This window comes from Thermobia domestica, chromosome 7 (assembly GCF_964235325.1).
Source record: "Thermobia domestica chromosome 7, izTheDome1.hap1.1, whole genome shotgun sequence".
NCBI lineage: Eukaryota > Metazoa > Arthropoda > Insecta > Zygentoma > Lepismatidae > Thermobia > Thermobia domestica.
In genome coordinates this window covers 35372039-35397097 of record NC_137460.1, presented here as the reverse complement: position 1 = coordinate 35397097, position 25059 = coordinate 35372039, and the positions used below count along the sequence as shown (strand labels likewise).

At 37.4% G+C, this 25059-nt stretch overlaps 1 protein-coding gene across 1 annotated transcript; it reads left to right on the top strand.

The window, feature by feature from the left end:
* The first annotated feature begins 818 nt into the window (after positions 1–818).
* LOC145688846 (uncharacterized) lies at positions 819–25059 on the top strand. The gene is made up of 2 exons (XM_081763013.1): positions 819–973; positions 23283–25059. Exons 1-2 carry the CDS (start codon positions 971–973, stop codon positions 24441–24443), a joined length of 1164 nt encoding a protein of 387 aa, XP_081619139.1. The 5' UTR covers positions 819–970; the 3' UTR covers positions 24444–25059.

Here is a 25059-nt window from a genome sequence, read left to right as displayed (position 1 = left end):
TTGCATTTATATAACATAGGTAACAAACACTCCAAGAATTTGCACCATAGTTGTAAATATATAAATAAAAATCTTTTTTTTACGTAACTCAAAGTATTGTCCCATCTAAACAAGTAAATTACATGGAACACGCATCAACAATACGGGCACAACATATGAGGAGCAAACGAAGTATATTAACTTCCTCATTTAGAAATGAAAGCTTTCAGTTCTTTTACTTGGACAAGATGGATTCTATAATGACATGCACAAAACAAGAATATGGTCTAGATATTTACATATCCATGTTATGAAGGAAAAATCATCATCAAATTGTTTTAACAGGAAAGAGCTCCACTAAGAACATAATATTTATTTTTTCTGGTTATGACCAAAATATTTTTTAGCTTTCTTGCATAAATTATTTTCTCTCTTTCTTCTCATACAAAGTTATTATAATTCGTTTATGGCCATGACCATCTCATTTCTCGCATGAGATTCTTTTTTTTTATATGTATATATTTTTAAATGGCCTATATTTCCGTGTGAAGTACGGGCTTCATTTATTTTTTCTATCATGCTATGTTTTCTTTTTCTTTCCCTTTATGAACAATATTACAACTCTTTCCCTCTCTCACACACACACTCACAGAATATAATTTGTGTAACTTCTTATAGTAGAGTGTTAAGCAAAGGACTTGGGAATATTTGTAGCCAGTTTGTTGTTTAATTAAACAGAAAGTCAACCTTGACATGATCCAATGATTAACTCAATGGAAAGAGAAAAAAAAAGGAGGGACACAGCGCCTAACTTCCATTAGAACAGCTGTGTCGTTGAAGGAAGTAACTTGCATTATTTATAGGCTCTCTTACCTGTTCGTGTGTTTGTGTGTGGTTCTTGACAGTTCGTGAAATAATCTACATTTTTAGTTATCGTTTCTTTGTATTTTGCAACACTGCAGATGAAAGGGAAATTATAAATGACTCAATCATGGTAAGTGAATGGAACAGTTCTGTTTTTGCTAAAAGAGAATATTTTATTTTATTTCGTCTTTTTAAAATACCTACTCATTTAATGACACAATCATTATGGTATAATATTCCGATCTCAGTTGGAATTAATAGTGTGGATTGAAGAGATTTCCTATTTTGGATATGAAACGATATAGTGAAACAGAGGTGGCTCGCGAGGAATGTCACACCAATAAATATTAAACTGACTTTAAGAGAGTGGGGTCACGATTGCTCACTGGTAGAGCTTTCACCTTTGGTCCATGGGGTCATTGGTTCGATTCCCGCTCGTGTCAAGTGGTGGCCAAACACCGTGTGCGTGGGTTTTCTTAGGGTTCCCCCGTTTCCTTCCACTTTCTTCATTCCGCCATTACATTCATTTCTCATCATCACTCTTTCTTTTAGAATAGCCACCATAACCATGGGACTAAACCTCAAAGATTTTCTAAACTAAGAGATAAAACTATTTCTTTAAACTCTAAACTATTTCATCTATATAAAAATATAGAAGTGACAAAGTTGTTTTCACCCAGGACATATTACTACAGATACAAACGTGATTTCTGGATAGAGTACTCCTTTTATCATTAGGTAACGGAATCACGAGGAAATCAAGCGGTAACGGAAGGTAAACTTTTCTGCCAAGAATTGATTTTATTTTAATTTCAGCGTCCCTTTCAGGAACGAGGCTATAATGAAACGTGGACCTACACAGGCCCGTATCCAGGGGGGTCTAGGTTGAGCCGCCCCCCCCTAAATTTTTGCTGGTACCCCTAAAAGTTTCACGGTAGGCTTGTAAATGAACTATAATATGGTTGGATTGGGCCTCCCTAACTTCAGCTGCCCTTCCCTACATTTTTGGGCTGGCTACCAGCCTGGACTACAACTTAAGATGAAATCTGAACCACGTGAGCTCTCGCTGGAAATCGAACTCGGGCCTCCCACGCCAGAGGTGCGTACACTATTCACATATCCACGTAGGAGCTCTTGTCCAGAATTGAAAAAAATGAAATGAAATCTTTGAGTTTAACGTTTCACGGCCGATTAGGCTAAAGGAGACGGTGATGATGAGTGATGAATGAAATAGTGGAATGAAGAAAGTGGGAGGAAACGGGAGAACCCCGAGAAAATCCACGCACACGGTGTTTGTCCACCACAAAGTTCATTTAGCGGGGACTGGGATCGAACCCGGGACCCCAAACACCAGAGGTGAACTCTCTACCACTGAGCCACTGCGGCCTATTATCCAAAATTGAGTATCTCACGAATCCCTGAAGTTAAAGATGAAATATTTTAGTTTAACGTCCCACGACTATGCTCTTTATACTAAAGGAGACGATACTTAAGGCAAATGAATGAAGAATTGGTGACGAAAGAATTATCGGAATGACAATAGACCCCTATGGGTAGAACCGGAAGTGCCGCGAGTAAACCCAAGAACAGGATGTTGTCCACGACAAACTTACTTGGCCGGCGATCGAACGAGGGACCCTACGCTCCAAAGGTAAGTGCGCTACCCGTGAGCCACCCTGTCCTCCTGAAGTTAAAAGTATGAATCTTGGCACTATAAGTTTTCATTAAATACAATAACACGCATGCTTCATCTCGCTCCTGAGAGTGCAGAAAAGAGGGGCATTTCTGTAATATTCTACTTAAATTTCTGTTCCTTTACTCAGAACGTGTTGAATTTAGCTGAAATTGAGGGTATGAAAATTTGTTTATAAATGACAATACGTGTTTTATCGTATTAGAAAATTCTGCTACTGAAGGGGGTGTAAGGTGGCAGTTTCTGCAATAGTACTGAATATTCAAATTCTCTGGTTGTATTTTTACTTATTACACCTTATTCTTCCCATGCAAAATACCGGGCATTTCAGCTAGTTCTTTGATTAGCACATTATAGCTAAGTTCTCCTTCCTTATTTGAGGCAATAAAACTCTTTAATATTTATTGCTGTGACTTACCTTGCGAGCCTCCTCTGTAGTCACTTTAGATAGTGGTGAGAGTGACCGAGCGATCAGAGTTATTTCAGTTTAACATCGCACGGTTATGCCCTTAAGACTAAGGGAGACAATGATCAAGACAATTGAATGTTATTGAAATAATTAGTGGAATGAGAATGTTGGAGGAAACGGAAGTACCCCGGGAAAACTCACAGACACGATGTTGTCCACCACAAACTTAGTTGGCCGGGATCGAGTCAGGAATCTCATACACCAGAGCAGAGGCAGTGAAAGAAAGAAACCACTCTATATTCCAGTCCCACATCAAGTATAATGGTTCTTAGCTGTTTTGATTGTCTATTATGTTCGTATTCCATAAGTTTGAAGTAAAAAAAAAAAAAAAAAGAAAAAGAAAAAGAGAGAACTATTGCTTTTCTGTAATACAAGATATAAAAGTAGATTGCTTACTTTGTCATGAAGATGTCCTTAGTTCCATCTCAGGCTATATAAATTTGTTAGGGTGGTTCACTTTAATTTTAAAGTCAATCCAGAACATATCACTACCAAATATCAAATATTATTTAAAAAAAAAACAACTTTAAATTATAGTGAACATATTGGTTAAAAATAGGCCTATGCTATTAATTTATGAAAAACCGAAGCTTCTTGAATTCACACGAATCCATAAAATTGCTATAGACAGCCAAATGACTTCTTTTAAGTTTGGATACAGATCAGCACATCAATTTGCAGTGTCGCTATTTCTAGGGTCCTTAGATTGAAGTGTTGTAGAGGGTATGGTGGCAGGAAAGAGAGGAAGGGGACGAAGAAGGCTAGAGATTGTGGACGGTATCAAAATTGAAAGATCGTACGTGAAGGCGAAGAGGTTAGCGGAAGGAAGACTATAGAGCATGAAACCTTATCAGTTGCGGCAAGTGACCTGCCAATAATCGTAGAACACCTATGATGAGATGAGATTGGAAAAAATGAAATGAAATCTTTGAGTTTTACGTCCCACAGTTATGCTAAATTAGACGGTGATAATGAGTAATGAATGAAATGGTTGAATGAAGAAAGTGGGAGGAAACGGGAGAACTCCGAGAAAAACCACGCACACGGTGCTTGTCCACCACAAAGTTCACTTGGCGGGGGCTGGGATAGAACTCGGGATCCCAAGCACCAGAAGTGAATTCTCTACCACTGAGCCACCGCGGCCCCGAGATGACATTGGGGTTCGTTACACTTCGATTCAAGTAGATTTCAATTACTTCACATTTTTAAGTTACTATCAAATCTTTGAGCTCCACATGGAACAATGTTGTTAATGGTAACAAAACTGATACGCCTAAATTAGTTCTACTGGGATTGGGTTTCAGATTTGCACCTCCCCCCTAAAAAAAAAGGTCTAGTACTGCAAGAGAGCTTTTGATATAAACAGTTTTGGAGCCGGTGCCCAAACAGAGAAATGTTTTGTAACAAAGAATCAATTTTACTTTGCTATAGGTGGTTTCCTTGGGTTATTGTTTAAAGCTCATCGCTTAACACCTTTTAAGGCTTGAAACGATCTTGATTCGTACTGGATTGGAGTTTAAAGTCTAGTTCAGCAACGAGGCTATATGAGACATGGACCTACAGTTTTAAGGTGGAACCCGAACCACATGAGCTCCCGCCGGAAATCGAACCTGGGTCTACCCCACCAAGGAACGATCTTGAGTTAACGATGTTCGCAAATGACCGTTCCGAAACATAAATTCATGAGACTTTGTTTTTTTTTAGTTTCAAGACCAGTCCGGTACATCGAAATGCATTTCGGTTTTATGCACAGAATCAAAATAACTTATATCAAGAGCTCCCTCGTGGCTAAGCGGTTAGCGTACGTTTCATTGGCGCGGGAGACCCTTGAGTTAATTCCCGGCTGCATCTCATGTGATCCGAATTCCACGTTAATCAGTAAGTTCACGTCTCATTTAGCCTCGCTGCTGAAAGGAACGCCAAAATCAAATCAAAATCAACGAGATATGTCAAATTGTATTTCAGTTTTGTGAACAGAACCATACGCCGAAATGTATTTCAATTCTCTGCCCGAAACACCGAGTGAAAACGTTTATTTAGACTCTGCAATCGGAACCTAAAACACTTTCGGTTTCGTTATCATTAAGAATCTTACACTGGAAAGAAAGTCAGAAGTACATGCAGTAAACATCCAGCTACGCAGGAGTGCGGAATTTATGATAAACAAAATTATACAAAAGCTATTAATATAAGCAGTTACACTTCAGTATTACCGAAAACAGCGGAATTTATGATAAACAAAATTATACAAAAGCTATTAATATAAGCAGTTACACTTCAGTATTACCGAAAACACTGTAATCTTCATTTGTCTACGTTTTCTGCCTCATTTTACAGAAAGAGCTCCTTTATAGCTAAGCGGTTAGCGTACGCGCCTTTGGCATGGGAGACCCCGGTTCGATCCCGGCGGGTGCCCATGTGGTTTCTGATTCCACGTTAATCAGTAGATCCATGTTTCATATAGCCTCGCTGCTGAAAGGGAAGTTAAACTCAAAAATCACTCAATTAATCCTTTTACAGAAACATTATGTTTTTTTAAAAAAAAGAGAGAGAGAGAGAAAAGATAGAAAACAATGCCTAATTAACATGTCTATGTATGATAAGACGATGTCACCTTTATAGGGCAAAATGTCGGAACACTTCATGTGGTTTGCCACTTTTCAAAGCAAACTGTACTTCATGAAGCTCTTCGGGAAAGGGGGGGGGAGCAAGGGTGTCATGTTATGGTTTCCAGGGGGGTGCAAGTGTGAGCGATATTTCAAATGTAGTCTCAATTTCTGCTGTAACTATTCTAAAAAATCTGTTGGGTTTTCGATCTTCCGAAGTACAATTTCCTGTAGAGGTGGGCGAACGCCCCATCTTGCCCCCCCCCAGACGAAAGCCCTTGTGGAGGTGGAGGACACACGGATGAATAATCAGTTAACGGAATTTCCTGTCTTTCTTTTTAAAAGTACCTTGAACTTATTTTGTTCTGGGGGTTCAGAGAGAAAGGACAACATGTCGCAAAACACACCAATGGAAGTTTAGCATTTACTTTAGTTAGCAATTGAAACCGATTACTTTATACAATTAGAAGTAGAGCTAAAAAGTTAAACTAGAAAAGTACCAGTAGAAATAAATAAAGAGCACACGCACGCACGCACACACACACACACACACACACACACACACACACACACACACACACACACACACACACACACACTACATAAGATTAAATTGCTTTTGGGGAGAGCTTATGCTAGTAGAAGAATTCAGGGGTTTGCTTCACGGACAACGGAAACAGAGGCCTTCAAAATTTATTATCTATTGCGGATCTGGGGACACCGTGGCTTAATGGTAGAGTGTTTACCTTTGGTGCGTAGGGTCCCTGGTTCGATTTCCGGCCAATAAGTTTATGATGGATAACATCGTGCTCCTGTGTTTTCTCGGGATACTTCCGTTTCCTCCCAGTTTCTCATTCTACCAATTCTTCCATCATCATTCACTTCCTTTAATTATTGTCTCCCTTAGCCTAACAGGCATAATAGTGGGACATGAAATTCAAAGATATCATTTCATTGCCTATAGCAGGTTTGCCCCAACAGTCGATCTTTTATCGACTATCGGTCAAATCACGAAACTTATTAGGAAAAAAAAAATATTACCTGAAAAGAAACCTCACACAACCATACCATTTTCTTTAAGTGAGTTTCAATTAAGGTAAAATGATTTTGATTAAAAGGACGAAAACATATTATTTTTCCATTTTAGAATAGGAACACTATTTCTTATTTGTAGGGTAAATGAACATGTTTGAGTATGTTTGTTGTGCAAGACTTGTGTTGCTCTGATAAAGGAAGATAATTTGGAAAGGTATTTCTCGATTTTGCAAAAGAAGAGATGTAACTTCGACTTCTTATCTGAAAGTGAATGCAAGGAAATGATAGAACAGCACTACTGAGAATTTAGACAAGTAGGATAGCCAAAGCTATTCATAGTTTGAGGTAGATCACTTAATCAAAAAGTTCGGTCACCTTTGCCCTGCTGTATATTATTATACGAAAGAATAAAAGTGAGTCATTCACCAAAGGGAAAGACATTTGACTATAACTATAAAAACGTAAAATTTGGACAGAAAACTCCTCTTACCACGAAAGTAAGCGACAACATATAGTATTTTTAGAAATACATATCAATAACATCGAAAAGTCGAAAGTCATGAGAATATCCCTTAGGAACGCACTATTACGGATCAGAGTAGAAGAAATAGAACTTGGAGAGGTCGATAATTTCAAGTATCTAGGAAGTATTTTGACGAGAGACACTTATTGCGTCAAAGAAATCAGGACAAGAATTGCCATAGCCAAAGAAACATTCAAACAAGAAAAGATCACTCATAACTAACAAGCTTAATATTGGACTTAGGAAGAAGTTGTTGAAGTACTATATATGATTGTATGGTTTAGAAACTTGGACATTACAGAAGCTAGAGAATAAATATTTAGAGAGCTTCGAAATGTGGTGTTAGAGGAAAATAGAGAAGATAAAATGGACAGAGCGAGCAACAAATGAAGATGCTTTAAAACAGATAGGAGAGGAGAGGACACCTGTAGCCAGCATCCTTAGTAGAGAGGTCAATATTGGATTGGACACATCTTGCGAAGAAATTGCCTTCTTCACACCGCCATAGAAGGAAAGATGGAAAGAAAGCGAGAAATAGGAAGAACAAAAGTAATCGATGATTTGAAAAATAGACGAAAATATTGGGAGTTAAAAGAGAAAGCTGAAGATCGAGAAACATGGAAGAAACATTTTCAAACCTAAAATTTAAAAATAAATAAATAAAATAAAACAATCTCAGGACGTGTCGAATGGCAGAATAACAATAATAATAATAATAATAATAATAATTATAATAATAGGGGAATAACTTCCTTCAAAAATATACCTATTTTTTTTAAATAATAGAGTATTATGCGAATCACTGAAGAGTTATTGAAATAAAACCCGGCATTTAAGCTTTCCATAAAAATAAGAGAATACAAGTTTCAGCGTTTACGAAAATTCCGCTCCTAAAAGGAATAATTGGAGGCTAATTTCTATAGAATTCCTTTACGAGTCTTTATTCACAAGAAAGATCGTGTCTCATATAGTCTCGGTGCTGAAAAGAGATATTAAATCGCAATTAACAAATTAATTAATTTTATTTCTCACGGGCAGTTATAGGAAGAAAACGTTTTGAGGAAAGTTTTATATCAAATTAGTTTAACCTTTAATTGGCAAGTATTGAAAAATTCCTGTAGAAATATTTCAGAATATTTGTTTTAATGATTGAAACACGTCTTCCTCACCTTGATTTCATAATTTCTAAAGTATTTTTGCATCTTTTGAAATACAAAATACAGGATGTGTATTTCCAGGTAACATTGCCTTAAAATGGCTAATAATGTGCTGTTACTGAACAGCGTTGCTCATGGTCAATTATAATTAGGAATATTTCTAAGAAGGAATTAGTCGAAATATTTTTCTATAGTTCAAGGAAGCACAAATAAAACAAATATTCACGGAATTCGGGAAATAAAGCGTCTGTAGTATGAACTTTATTGCCTATTTTTGCCGAAGATTACAACTATCTAGACAAGTGATCCGCAAATCACGTATATTAATATTATATGGAAACAATAATGCTAATCGTGTGATCACTGAAGATATCAATAATACCAATTAAGCGATCACTAGAGATGGGCACGAGCGGGTTCGAGAGAGTTTTCTTTGAAACTCGACTCAACTCGAAACAGATATCTTTGAATCGGCTCAAAAAGTTTCCTCCAACTCGACTCGAATTTGGGTCGAGTTTCGAGTCGAGTCGAGCCAAAATGAGCTAAATCCTGTGTGTAGTTTCAAGTACTCTCAAGTACCTTACATAGACAATATAAATATGAATGATACTACTACTACAATTTATAATTATTAATAATTTATTATTATTATAATTATTATTATTATTAATTTATTATTATTAATTTATTATTATTATTATTATTATTATTATTATTATTATTATTATTATTATAGTTCTGTTCTGGGCTTGAGTTCAGGAGGAGCTATTCAGGCTCGAGTCAAAAATTGTTAAAAATTATATGGCGCCAACCAAACATGTTCAAAATTGCTCGGAACAGGTTTAGGATTGTTAACGCCTCGAGCAGATCGGCTCACAGCTCATTCATTATCGAGTTGAATCGAGAAGTAAGCCGAGCCAACAGGACACCCAACCCAGCCGGCCCGTGTCGATGACTCATCCCAACCGAGACGATGGCTCACCCGAGCCGAACCGAACCGAGCTGATGGCTCACCCCAACGGAGCCGGTTCGAGCTGATCTGTCACTTGAGCTCTAGTCTGTGGCTCATCCTAACCGAGCCGGCTCGAGACATCGGGTCAATTGAGCCGGGTCGATGGCTCATCCCAACCGAGCGGTCTCGAGCTGTTCGCTCAGTTGAACCGATTCGAGCCGGCTAACATCACTACAGGGGTTGAGCTCAAAAATTTGACCGTGCAGGTCTCAGCCTTGATGATAAGAACTACAGTAATAGATATATTGGGACTCACGACATTTGAGGTTTGCTTACATTTTTTATGCTTTCGCTTTCCAGTCTAATCAGGTCATGATTTCAAAACGAGCTGAACGAGCGAGCTATTTATCAAACTCGACTCGACTCAAAACTCGATCTCAAAACCAGTGACTCGGCTGGGAACTCGACTTGACACAACTACCTTTGACTCGACTCGAAACTCGAGTCTAATTCGAGTCGAGTTTCAGCTCGACTCTGCCCATCCCAAGCGATCACTGAAGTTATTAATAATACCAATTAAGCGATCACTGAAGTTATCAATAATGCCAATCAAGCGATCACTGAAGCGACCAATTAAGAGATTTATTTCGTATAACGCAATAAAGGGCGATGTTGCTCGTAAACAACAGGGCCAAATAAAGGGTTGACTAGAGTGTCTTATGAAAAAGAAAATATGATTTCTTTGCATACATTAAAGAAAACTGGAACTTCAGCCGTCCCGGAGAAGGTTTCCAGGCGTATGTGGGACAAAGATGATTAAAACCTGTAGCAGTTTTTAATTTTGAATTTGTGGTGAGCAACAATGAATCCACGTAGATTTTCTTGGAATTTTCTCATTTCCTTCCACAATTTTTCTTTCACGCAAGATCTTAACTAGGATTTTTTCTTCACTCTAGATTCTATTCATCTTTCACATCTTTTCGATATTTATTTTAAATATCTCTTCCTTCCACTTTTTCTTTTTCTTAATTTAAGGCGCAATATTTCACTTCAAACTTTTTCTTAAATTTTACTTTTAGACTTTGATAGCATGCTATGTGCAATTATAGGAGATCTTACAGAATGGCTGTCCGTCTGTTCACATATATCTGAGCTAGTGGTTGACCGAAAATGACCAATTCCGGTACCAACTACTTTCTTTCATCAAGATGAGTGCAATCGTTGGGAATACCTCACTCCCGGAAACTATTATTACAGATTTTACGTTTCAAATTATAATTATTTTTTCACCAACGAAAATAAGTGCAAAATCTTTATTCATGTGCATAAATATAACATCCAATGATATTATTGAGAAGTAACATTTGTTGACACATTTTCACCATATTTTTCTTCTTCTAAGATTCCTTAGCACATTTAAGGTAAGTAGAAAGGGAAAGATGTAACATAATCGAAAACAACTGATACTAGTGTCAAATATGTAGTTTTCTGTGTCGATGGGTTGATTGGTGACATTTCCGATGACTAAGTTCAAGTTCACCTCCCTATGAGGGTAAGACCTCCTAAGACCTAGGAGGAGACATAAAAATGATTGAAAACGGTCGATATTAGTGTAGAAGCCGTAGTTTTCGATGTTGTTGAGATGAACAGTGATGCTTCCGATGCCGTTTAAATTCAAATTCAACCCCATTAGTACTCCTGAGGCGGAATGGTAACATATAAAAATAAACTGAAAATGAGCGATATTAGCGTTGAATCATTAGCTTCCAACGTCATTAAGTTAATTGGTGGCAGTCTTGTTGCCCTCGAAGTCCAAGTTCAGCCCCCACTGGAAGCAAGAACATCTTAGCACTCCTAGGGAAAGTGTGAGGAGCAGACAAAAATGATTAAAAAAACCAACGGATATTAGTGTCGAATCCATAGTTTTTAATGGTCGCTTAGATAAAAAGTGACATTCCAGATGTCACTTAAATTCAGGTTAGGCCCCATTAGCAATCTGCAGAGGAGATTAAATTGTGATATGTAAAAATAATTGAAAATGACAGTTTAGTGTCGAGATCCCTACGTAGATTGGTAGCAATTCTTATGACCTTAAAGTTCAGTCTCCAGTAGGGATAAGAGCCCTTAGCACACGTAGGGAGAATGAAAAAAGGTGATGTATAATAATATATTATGTTATATTATGTTATAAACTTCGGTGCTGGTGTCTATTATGAAAAAAGAACGAAAATAGTAAAATGAAATATGAATTTCCAAACAAAATTGTAGTCATCACAATTATTTACTGAGTTGGTCAGAGTTACTGTAGCAGCCAACAGCGTTACGTTATGCAGCTAGGAATACACTAGGAATAGTCTTTTTCGAGTCCCTGAATCAAGTCTGCATTGACGTTCGCTGACCACATTTTGATTTTTTTTTTATTAAGAAATGAGTGAAATAGTCTGGGACCATAATTGCATTCCAAACGCAGAAAAGTGTAAATGCCAATAGTGAATTAGGAAGGAAAGTATAGAGACCGAGGAAAGAAGAATCATGTAAAGGAGAATGTTAGAACAGAATAATGGGGAAAAGTAGGAAAATTATAATTAGCTGTATTGAGAGGTGGACTACACTGCTGTGCACACTCGCAGGCCACACTGTTTCTTGAGACACTGAACCAAGGATGTTATAAAATGGAGGATCTGCCCTTACAACAAAATCTTGAAGCCACACGTCACAGTTTCGCCACCCATACTCTGCCAATTCCGCCCAATAAGATCGCAATGTTTTGAGCCAATAATCATGGCGGAAACGAAAGTAGCCAAACAGATTATGGAGGAAACGAGAGTAGTCAATCAGACGTGCCGATGTTCGGTTGTTTGTTTGGCTTCATTGCTTTAACAGGATAAAGATACATATGGTCAGATCCTCTATTTTATAACATCCTTGCACCGAACGAATGCGAAAGGCCGATGAGTATGACGTACGTGGTTGTCTGAGCACCATATCACGTGAATGCAGTGCCGGACTGGCTACGTTGGTTACTTGGCTATCACGAAGGGCCCGAGGCTCGATGCCTGTAGCCGTTGATGAATTTTCGCGATCGCAAATGATCTCTTGAGTCTTCCTACCAAAAAGGTTGTAAGAAGCCTGAGTTCGTCTGCGTAAGAAACCGTCAAAATAACTGATGTAACTTCAAGATTACGTATGATTGTCTTGATATTGTAAGTTCTTTTGTGGTCTGTTTTGTACTACATATTTATTTAATACAGAAAATATGATTTTGTCACTTATCATATTTTGCAACTAACGTGTTATACACAGTGGTGTAACTAAATGTTTGGGTCCCCCCCGCAGACATCGTGGAGTGGGGCATCTTTTCTGTGTGGCCCCTGGTGGCTTCGGATCTCCGCAATGCGGTGTCTGCGGGGCCCTTATATACGCCATATTTATTGGGTCCTCAACTTGGCCAGTCCGGCACTGCGTGAATGTAACTCTGAACAGCTGATGAAGTTTACCTGAGATCATCATTGTCATTACGATTGGAGCAGAAGTCAATCTACCATCAGGGTCAGCCGGGATCAACGCCACAGCTGAAATGTGTAGTCGTCGCGGACACAAGACCCCAGCCATTCAAATCTGCAAACTACATTTTAGTCGCGGTTGACAGATCAGAACGAACTGTCCAATGGTATTTGCAAACTACGGAAATGTACCATCTTATAATCAATAAGAAGACCCCGTTTAAAAAATCCGTTTAAACGGCAAACGGCATGGAAACACATTTGGCCTACCTTCATGTGCAACAAGGCACAACACTTTGGTATCATATTGCATTCTTCGTTAAAGTTGATTTTACTAATCCTTAGACGGGCTATTGGTGAAAGCGACCAATAGTTCGCGATTTATTATAATACCATCATCCTATGGTGAAAGTATTGCAAACTCACTAAATGTTGATTGTGCCAGTCGCATGAATATTGCGAAATGCATCGAGGTATTACAAGATTGATTAGACAACATCAATCCTTACCCTTCTTTCAAATAGGCAAACTGCCGTCGGATGCCAAACTGTTCATAGATTATGAGACTAAGTCAAAAATAGAAGTTGAACTCCGCTGGAAACGCCAAACTGGTATTTGAATTGTATAGCAGTCGTTTCCAACTCAAAATTGTAAAGATGTAGGAGCACGGTTTTCAATCTGAGAAAAGCAGAGGCAAACATATTGAAAGAAGGAGGGGTAGGGATGACGTGGTATAGTTGATGAACGCGGATCCATGAGTAGTACGTGTGCAAAAAAAAAAAATAGATTTCGACATCGAATTCTTGATTATCTATCCCCACTGTTTTTTTTTAAAAAATCAACATCACATTACCTGCGAGCTTCTACATCTTAATGTGACGTCACAGAGCACTCAGTTGGAAGTGGCTGCTCTAGAGTGTCCCGGAGAATGTCTGGATATCAGTGCTATAAAAACGTTTGGCATTTCCTATAACTGGAATTGCACAAATAGATACAAAGATGCACGGAAATAACAGTACTTGAGACACTTATCATAAGTTGTCACGAATGTCTTACTGGAAACCATGTCAACTAGGATTGCAGAGTTCATTGGAACCAAAGGTGGCTCTGCCAAATACTAACTACATCAATAATGGATCCTTCTATGTATTGGTACATGGCAATCACAACAGTCTCATTTTTCGGGTATCTATTAATTTATTTATTCCAGGGTAGTGTATATGACTAAAGCATACATTTTTCTTTTTTGCCGTTTACTCAAACCATTACGGAATGTATCTATAAGTATAATTACCCCTCTAACCGATACTTAATTAACAGGAGTAATCTACTCTCTGTCAATCACTGGTCATCTATTATTTAATTGACTGATAATTCAGGAAAAGCAACTGTAGAGTGTAACTATAAATATATTATTTGATGTGATTTTCCATTTACTTGTTTTCTCAGAATTTCCTTGTATGCCGTCTACATTTATTGAACAACCATTTCTATAATTATAACTAAAATAAAAGCACAAGCAACTTCCTATTTTTTTAGCTTGCTCAAATGCTAGGTCATTACTCTTTTCCTTCTTAGTGTCTGTTTGCTTTCTGAAAATAAACTCATCCATAATTGTTTCAGTAAGTTTCCAATATTTTCTGTTTACTATGTGACCATTGTGTACGTCGTGGTTCGGATTAACTTCTTAGTCTCATACCTTGCCCCTTTTTCCTTTTTATTTTCCAGCTATCTCACGACGACTATGATCAACGCCCATGCCTACAGCTTCGCCATGCAGTGGCTGGAAGCACAACAGGCGTAGATGTAGACAACGTAAATAGATTTGTTAGGCTACGAATGTGATAAAACTAAATATTAACTTTACAACAAATAATAGACTCAAACTTAAATAATAAATGTATAATGTTACTCAATAAACATGAATATTACATGCACTTGAATTTAAAATATGATTGTAATTTACAATACTTTACTGAATATCGATATTAAGGTGGCGTGGCTTAAGAATATAACAACTCACGTATTCTTCGGCTAGCCTGCATATCACTCCATCGATGTCCTGGGTTCAATCACAGACAGGCCCGTGCTGGGTCACTAACAAGGGCGGTGGACAAGTCTACCAAAAGGGCGCCCATACAAACGTGAATATATATATATATATATATATATATATATATATATATATATATATATTGTGTAACTTAATATACTAAACGCCGGAAGGTGATTTCTGACACCGGCGATAAAACGAAAAGTACAGACCAACCTGGGTGTAGAAATGCCTCTGAGCTATCACCACCCGAAAATTTTCGAGTAAATGCAACAACAGCCATACTCGAGAACAAAATGTCAGATCGAAATCGTGCAAAAGAGAATGTCCATTACTTTATTCGTAAATTCCATTAGTGTACAATCGGATGCAGTGCAGTGGTGGTGCAAGGGTGACTCTCAAAGAAACTGGAGTATTCAATGGAGTATTTTATCAAACGTACGTGTACACGAAACAGCTGTAAAGAATAACAGTTCATAGTCTGATATTGTCAACCGTTGACCGCATTGCAAACATGACATTGTCGAAGCAAATTTTTCCGCGTGCGGTCAAACACACCTGAAATTTCGGAGGTGATTGCCGCAGCTATATTAATTCGAGCAACAAGTTCTTTGGCTGTCGTAGCTAGTGTTGCATACAAAAGGCGTTTTATAACCCTCAAAAAAGAAATCAAGGGGGCGTGAGGTATTGTGAAAGAGATGGTCATAAGGCAGGTTTTCTCTCAAAAACGAACTATCTGGGAATGTTTCATTTAAGTAGGTCTGCATATACCTGTCAGAATGTCACATTTATTATAGGTAATGCTACCTAATTGAAATAGAAACTTTATACGTCGATACCAAATTGTATCGTTTATTGTTGGGTGTACTGTGTTGACATGATACTATAACAAAACCTACAACTCTGAATGATAACCATATTCCCTAACAATATTTTGTGCATCTTTTATTATCTTATCTTATCAACACAGTACAGCCAAAAGAGAAAAGGGAAAAGTTTATATGCTGAAGTTCCAAAAGTTCCAAAACAAACGTAATTTCATTTTTTCTCTATAAGTCAATTAAGAATGAATGTCTAATAAAAATATAAAATTTTAAGCGTCAATAAAACATTTTATTAAAAAAATATATGAACGTCAAAGACCAAAATGGAATTTTGAAGTGTGTGTGTCTAATTGCCAAATTCACATACTAGCTGAGGCCCAATCGGACGCTACCCCGATTTCGTCACTTTAATTTGGAAAGGAAATAGTGACGCCCCTAAGGGTTGGATTATATTTTAAAATCTTTTAACTCTTCTTAACTCGTAATACGGTTATTTCTAAATTTAATTAAATTCGAAACTTCATTAACATCATAACAAATACCCATTGACTTTGTATAACGAACACCATATGTGAATAGATTCATAAACAAATTTATTAAATTCAACATTATTTTCAATTACTTTTAAGATCATACCAAGTAATATTTAATTTTCAATGTTCCGACACCTAACCAGTCTGATATTATGAATTCAATATACTTTTACACATGCTTGATAACAAAGTCAGATGAAAGGATTTATTAACTGAAGAACACACTTTTTTTTTTCAAAAATCACAATTTCATAATTAGTTGTGATATTCATAAGTATTTCTCTAATTGAATTTTCAAATATCTCTAATTGCCTAACATTTCTCTAAATGCCTAATGGTATGGGGACAGCTAAATGTTTATATAAACATAAAGGTGAATGAATAAAAACTCAAAAGAAAATGGAATGGTAAAATTTTATTAATGACGTTTGGTTTCCAAAACTGGAAGCACCTGAAAAGAAATCAAACATACAAAATATAAACATCCTAACAAAAATTCGATACAGAAGTTCTGTATCCAAAACGGGATAACCATAATTTTCAAAAATGGTGGTGGGGGATTGTTAAAGTTTCAAAATCCGAATTCACGATCTAAGTTGATTACCTATTTAAAATTGCCAATGCTGTCCTTCCTCTGCTTTTCACATTCATCTCTCATCTCCAAAAGCTGTAAAGAAACAATAAAACATGGCATTTAAATGAACATACCTAATTATAAATGGATACTGGTGGTTCCTCAGAACGGGCGCGTCGGTGGCGGTATGTACACACCTGAAGCTGAAAAGCAAATTCCTAACTTTCGACATTCGAGGGAAATTGTTAAATAAATGGATAACAATCTTTATTTTCGTTCTCTATAAAAGCTTAAAAGTCATATTCGGTGTTTAGTTTCTCGTCTCTTTCGGGATTCAGTCCAAGTTCGGGCAAAGTTCGCGCTTTGGTTGCGCTAAAACTTTCATTTTCCACCGATGTCGATTACACTTGTACGCCTGCAATTTCATACGCTTACGAGTACTTTTCCAATTACTTTTTTCGATTTGCGGAAGTTTTTTCCTTTTTGCAGCGCATTTACTAAATTTCCACTCAATGACGCGTCTTCGTTTACGACGCTTAAATTTACGATGCATTATGGATTCATGCGCAGATTTCCTTTCATGCTGGCACTTATTGTTGCTGTATTTTCCATGTAATTTACTGCACAATACTCGTACGTATTTACGCTTTTGCATTTTAGTATTCTTCGGAGTCGACGTACACTTTTTTCGCGTCTTGAATTTCTCACAAGTTTGCTGATACATCAGCTTCGATTTACGCTTAAATCTCTTTCTCCCACGATTACTTTGTCCTAACTTTCGTTTTTGAGAACGCTCTTGTTTTACTCTTACTCTACCTTTTGCCGTGCACCTGATGCATGGTTGTACGCGCTGTGAATATACTTTGCATTGAAATCGACGGACATTGACATGATCACGGACGATCAGCTGTTTTTGAGTGGATCTGTGTTTGAACCTTCGTTTTCTACAATTTCGCAATGATAACGCGCTAGTTTTATAAAAGGTGACAATATTAAAAACAAATTTACTCCTTTCTACACCATATTTACTATTGGTACACCTTGAGACCGAATTCATATAAACTACAGAATCAGCAAAACCCAACTGGTTATCGTGGATTATTTCATTTTCCTTCTTGACCTCGGTATTACATTTTAACTTTTCAACTAGCGGCCATTTCCCTTTGTCTGCATGCACTTGAGTAAGACTGTTACTTTTAGACTCGACTACCGTGAATGTTTCTGACAAATTATTTACAAATAAAGCGCTTACCACGTAAAACAAAATTCGCTGGATAGGTCTACACTTTAAACTATTAATCTGGAGTTGTTTCTCACTACCGTGCTCGAAGTTAGTAAAGTCGGAATGGATTTGCAGCACAAAAAGGCAATTTACGTTGGACGTGTATGGTACCAAAGACAAATTCGAATCCGTTAGGTCGCGCAAGACCACTTGCCCGCGACGTAAAAGCGACAACACTATAACTAAATCATCACACAAAAACAACAATTCAATTCTCAAGCCTTCCCTGGCTTCTTGGAGAGGACGGGTACGCGTATTCCCAACGCTACCGTTCATTATGTGTGAACCATCGGCATCCCTTGCCGGTAAATCAATGACACTAACTACACTAGAAACATGATTGTCTGTACGTACACATAACGATCTTCTGCTTACTGCTACTTCCACACTACATATTTCCTTTTCCTGACTGTAACTAACTCTCTGACGTATTAGGCATCTATCTTCCGCGATGTGAGCCTGCGCGAATTCAAGAGTGTTTACAATTTCGCTTCCGCCTTGCACTTCTTTGCGGTTAAGCCGTGCCGTCTGCATGCATTCACAAAACTCAACGAGGCTTTTGTTACATTCTGCTACACGGTTTTTAAACTCAGCAGTTCCTGATTCAACCTGATTGGTCACATTAATTAGTCCAGCGTGTACCTCAATTAAGGAGTTATTAGCCGATATAATATCTCTACTCAAACCATCCAGTCGATGTTTTAATTCAACCCTATTCTGCTTACATTCGCCTATTAATTCATCAGTACTGATCTATTTATCTTTTCACTGTTGTTCTCTAGTTTCTGTTCTAATTTTTGCCCTAATCTATCAAAGTGTTTCTCTAATTGTTCTGTTAACATCGCTTGAAATTGTTCTAAAATATTCGCTTCCATATTTACTTAAATTACAAATAACTAAATCACAATATAAAACATGCAAAAATAAACACTTGACTTCAATAACACAATGTAAACAAACACCTTTCTAAAACTTTTTCATCATTTCAATTACACAAAGTTTTCATTTTGCTTTAAAATTTCATTTTTCAAAGTGTTTCGATAAACAGTTAACATAAACAAACGAATTATTATTCATTCATCATTATATAAAAGGTGCATATATAAGTACTGGTGTATGTGTATTTTCAGCTAGGATCAGCTGTTCGGTATTTTCGTCTGCGCGTACTATAAAAATTGATGGAAGAAAAATTCGCGAACAAATAAAATGTTTTAATTTCTTACGAAACAAATTATACTAATGATATTTCTATGATAATTAGATTTACTTTGTTTTTTCAAACCCCTACTGATTGTTTTCTTTTTCTGTTCTTTCTTTTTATTTTTTCGCGAGTTAAAACAATCTACGCGTGATTTTACACCAAGTCTGCTGCTTGTGACTACGTGATTCAAATTCTTACTGTTGTCGGGTTTTAATAAATGAACGCTAATATATTTAAATACAATTCTATCCGAAGATTAAACTGGGTCGTGTCACGGTTTAGCCATTTCGGGTTGTGACCATTATGTACGTCGTGGTTCGGATTAATTTCTTAGTCTCATACCTTGCCCCTTTTTCCTTTTTATTTTCCAGCTATCTCATGACGACTATGATCAACGCCCATGCCTACAGCTTCGCCATGCAGTGGCTGGAAGCACAACAGGCGTAGATGTAGACAACGTAAATAGATTTGTTAGGCTACGAATGTGATAAAACTAAATATTAACTTTACAACAAATAATAGACTCAAACTTAAATAATAAATGTATAATGTTACTCAATAAACATGAATATTACATGCACTTGAATTTAAAATATGATTGTAATTTACAATACTTTACTGAATATCGATATTAAGGTGGTGTGGCTTAAGAATATAACAACTCACGTATTCTTCGGCTAGCCTGCATATCACTCCATCGATGTCCTGGGTTCAATCACAGATGCTGCTTCTGGAATTAATGTTTTGGGTTTGAGTCCCGACTGCTGCTTCCTCGATGAGTATCCCAAACTGATGTTACGATTATAATCCCTTGTCCATGAGGTTGTCGATGACGCTTTATCATACAAATTCACTTATGTAAAGGTTACTGCGAGAAAATACGAACTATCACTTTTCACATATACAAAACTTCACCAATTCTGACTTGACACTCGATGTATTAAAAAAAATGTTTATATGCGCGTAACCATATAGTATTGCTATAATTGTAGGCAGCATGAACGCCGCTTTCGATAAAGTACGGCGAGCGCAGGAGTAAACAGTGACGTGGAGATGGTCCTTCCAGGGGTGCCGGAGCACTGAAGCTTTTCCTAGTTAGCTTCTTCGTATGAATGCTTGAGACGGGATTTTCCCGTTTATGACGTTTAATGTTGAGTCCAAGCTCTTTGGCTGAAGAGATGAGGATGCTTTGAATTAACAAATCAGAGATGAACGGTAACAAGACGAAGGTGTTATTGCAACTTTCCCGTTTTTCCGGACTCAAGGAATCGTTCACAAAGGGAGTCATTGTCTCTGCATCGTATGTCCATATTTGGCCACAAAATCTGACTGAGGCTTACCAACACAAACGAAGAGGCATACCAAAGCGATGAGAGAAGAGTTTCTAGAGCGTTTGGAATATACGAGGCTTGGTTAATAAAGTTCAAAATAAATCTATTTTTCCAATGTCTCTTTTAAATCCAAAAAAATAAGCTTTAGGACGGTGACAACTACCATTACAACTTTCACGAGAGTATACATGTAGAGAAAAATCAAGAGAAAACATCAATAGATTATACAAAAGTTTTGGACAAAAATTTATTTAAAAAAAAAACTCAAGAAAGTCAGTATAAAATGCAAGTTCATCCTGCCAAATGCACATCCAAGAAAAAAACACCACCGTCTTCAAAGCTTCTGGCTAGCCGTAGCTCACACTTACCCATTGAATGACAGAGGTCTCATTCGATTCAATTTTCGTCGTGACCTAAATTTCAAATCAGAAAAAAAATCGGGAATGGTAAGATCGGGAATCAGAAAAAAAGATGGTGTGTGTTAAAACAGAATAATGGGGAAAAGTAGGAAAATTATAATTAGCTCTATTGGGAGGTGGACTACACTGATGTACTCACTCGCAGACAACAATGTTTCTTGAGACACCGAACGATTGCGAAAGGCCGATGAGTATGACGTAGGTGGTTGTCTGAGCACCATATTACGTGAATGTAACTCTGAACAGCTGACGAAGTTTACCTGAAATCGTAATTAGCATTACTATTGGAGCAGAAGTCAATCTATCATCAGGATCAGCCGGGATCAACGCCACAGCTGAAACGTGTAGTCGTCGAGGACACAAGGCCCAAGCCGTTCAAATCTGCAAACCACACTTAATCAAGGTTGACAGATCAGAACGAACCGTCCAATGGTATTTGCATACTACGGGAATGTACTATCATATAATCAATAAGAAGACTTAGTTTAAAAAACGGCAAATGGCATGGAAACACATTTGGGCTACCTACATGTCCAATTAAAAAGAAATAAGTTATCTACTCCTATACTTCAGGCCCAAGTTCGATCCCTAGATTGAAACGAATCGTTTGATGCTTGAGCATTCCTTAGATTTTTTTAAAAAAAGACACCGTGCTCAACGATTTCACACCAGCGATGTCTTCATGAACATTATAACCAAGTTGATTAATTTATCATGACTGAGTTAAAGGAGATATTTAATATCACCCTATCACTGCGTCTCTTATATTATTTAGCTATACATGATGTGTTTCATTAATTTTCAGCTTCGATTTAACTACATAATTACTGTACTGATTTAATCCCTAATAAGCTTTTTCTTACTTTTTGCACTCGTATCATCCCCACATATTCCTTCGGTACAGCAAGAACATTATAAATTTTCATAAGTTATTCCTGTTTATAAGTATAAAAATCTGGGAGCTCTACTCGTATAGCCCATAATATACAATCTGCTCTCGGACTCAGTCTAGTTCCATTAATAAAGTACCATTAGCTCTATTCGGGTTTAGAATTAGTAGAGTTGAAACATTTTCAATTCTTATTCACAAATAAAAATAAACCAAAAAAACATAAATCTTCCTCAGCTAATTAAGATATTATTTACAAGACAAACTAACAACCTGTCCTGCGCACACTTGTGATCAGAGATGTTCATCCGTCCCCTTAGTTCTGTGATACATTTGTCTCTTGAGGCACTGCATGTTCCCAGAAAGGCACTGTCTATTTCTATATTTCTCAGTGATTCTGTTCTCTAACAGCATTCCCCCTTATTCATGGATTGTAGTTTAGTTTCCCCTTTCAGTATTCAGGCCATATTAGACGTGGAGCTATAGATTAAGGTGGAATTCGAACCACCGTAATGCATTTATTTTTTTAAGGTTCTCTCTCCCGGAATCGAACACAGAACTACGTGCACCAAGGGCACAGGCGCACACTAGCTACTAGACCAACGAGCAGATCTTGATTAAAAGTGTCGTTCTCGTACGGATCACAACTTCTAGTTACTGACTAAATCATATGTCTTATGTCTTCGATTCTACCCCATTCCTAACAGACAAGGAAAGAAGCACTTTGTACTTTTTCTGTCTTCTCTGTGCCAATGCAACATTTAAGGAGTGATAGGTGGCTAGGATAAACAAAACAAGAAAAAACAAGACAGTATATTTTATCATAGATTGTAGAACTAACACGTATTAATATTTGGCAATTCTTACGATTTGCAAGAGATTGCAAAGAGAACCATTGTAGTTTTTTATATCAAGCATTATGATGTTTGCCTTTCTCGTCATGGCTGTAAAAACATAATGAGAGCTTAATAAATTTTTTATGTTAACGGAAGCGAGTAGGGAAATAGCGAAATGATGGTTGAGAACGAGTAACTAAGTTAGAAGCCAGCAGAGGCTCTTAATTGAAGTCAATAGGAATAAAACTCTTAATTTTATTGCTATAAGCTACTATGCTCACTGACGTCTTATGAGCATACGAACACTTGAAACAGAATAAAAATTTATCATTATTCCCCCAGAATTTAGGAAGTTCCTTCAGCACATTTTTACAATTTATCACTATGTACGGCTTGTTATTGTACTTCTTCTTCTTCTTCTTCTACTACTACTACTACTACTACTAATAATAATAATAATAATAATAATAATAATAATAAAATTGTAATAAAGATGAGACTAATGTGAGCCATTAGTTTAAAATTGTATTCTAATATGTGTTTCTCTTTTGTTTTGCAGATCCTCGAATTCGCAATTATATTGTTTCTCTCGCTTGATTATAACGAAGCTGCAAAATTCCCAAGACATATTGACGGATATTATTACCCTAAACCGCAGCGACCATTTTTATTGCCAACAAAATCATCTCCTCAGGCTTCTCCTTCCAACGCTCCTGAGGAACAGAGTTTTGATACCAATGGTGCTCCCAAACCTATGCCTGATTCAACACAATTCGCTGATAGTAGCGATGGATACAATTACCCAAAACCCGATAAACCATTTGAGTTTCTAACACCTCCAGATGAATCTTCAACAGCAGGAGAGGAAGATAAACAAACCACTCCAGGTGAACAGACAACTCTTAGTGGTGAGGCAACAACAGTGCCCGGTGAACCTGGTTCCATGATGGAAGGATTAGAAGCACTTGCATCAACTATTTCACCAGAAAGTACACCTATTCCTCCAACTGACTCATCATTGACTACAATAGAAGGAGCAGAAGCCACATCTCCCGAATCGGACATGACAACATCTTCAACATCAACAGACGAAGAGTCAACAAGTCCAGAATCAGACACGCCCACTTCTTTAACATCAACAGACGAATCTACCACTCTTGAATCAGACACATCCACTTCTCTATCAGCAGACGAAGAATCAACATCATCTGAATCAGATACTACCACATCTTCAACGTCAACCGACGAAGAATTAACAACACCTGAATCAGACCAGCCTACATCTTCAACATCGACAGACGAAGAAGAATCAACAGCTCCTGAATCAGACATGCCTACATCTTCAACACCAACAGACGAAGAAGAATCTACAAACCCTGAATCAGACATGCTCACATCTTCAACATCAACAGGTGAAGAAAGCACGACAATTTCTCCACAAGATAGTGGAACCACTGACACTACTGATAAACCTGAATATACAACAGTGCCATCGGACGTGGATTCAACTGAAGCAACAACTTCGGGTGAACCCACTTCTTCAACGGACTCAACAACTGTGAAAGGTGATAAAGAATCACTGGAAGACTATAAGACTTCAACTGAAACCCCAGTGAGTCCAACGGAAGTACTTGAGCCTTCCGATAGTGAGGGATATTACTATCCAAAGCCAAAAATACCTTTCCCATTGCCCCTTAGAATGTCTCGTTCCTATAAATAGGCTACTTTTGACAATGAAACAACGAAAAGAAGCAAATTAAATTACATATAGATTTTAAAATATAGAAGGTAAGCTTATTCAAATCCAAAATTCTAGCATCATATTTGTTACCATATTGTAACACCATATAATAATTTCGCCATTTAACATTTTGAGGTGCATTTTTACGAGCCATCGTACACAAATATGATAATTTTACGGTGTAAGTATGTACCCATAATCGAAGCACGAGGACAAGTCAAAAATTATCTACACTTTTCACTCTACAGTTTATTTAAGTCAAGCTAGGGTAATACTATGCACATCATTTTTCTATGTAATCTCAACGCACTTGGCCTAACGGTCAACGAGCTTACGTATTCCTTCCAAATAAAGGTTTTCGGTTGGTCGTGAAGCCACTTTTGTAACGCATTTTGCACGTCTAGATCTGAGGCAAATCGGAAACCGAGCTCGTGGTGGATGATTTGATGGACAGAGCCATGACTGATGTTCAAAGCAGCTGCTACCTCATCGATAGTGATTCGCCTATTCGCCAGAACCATCTCTCGAGCTTGCTGAGTGTTATCATCTCTAGTGGAGGTTGATGGCTTCCCTGCTCCCTCTTCATGCGTTACAC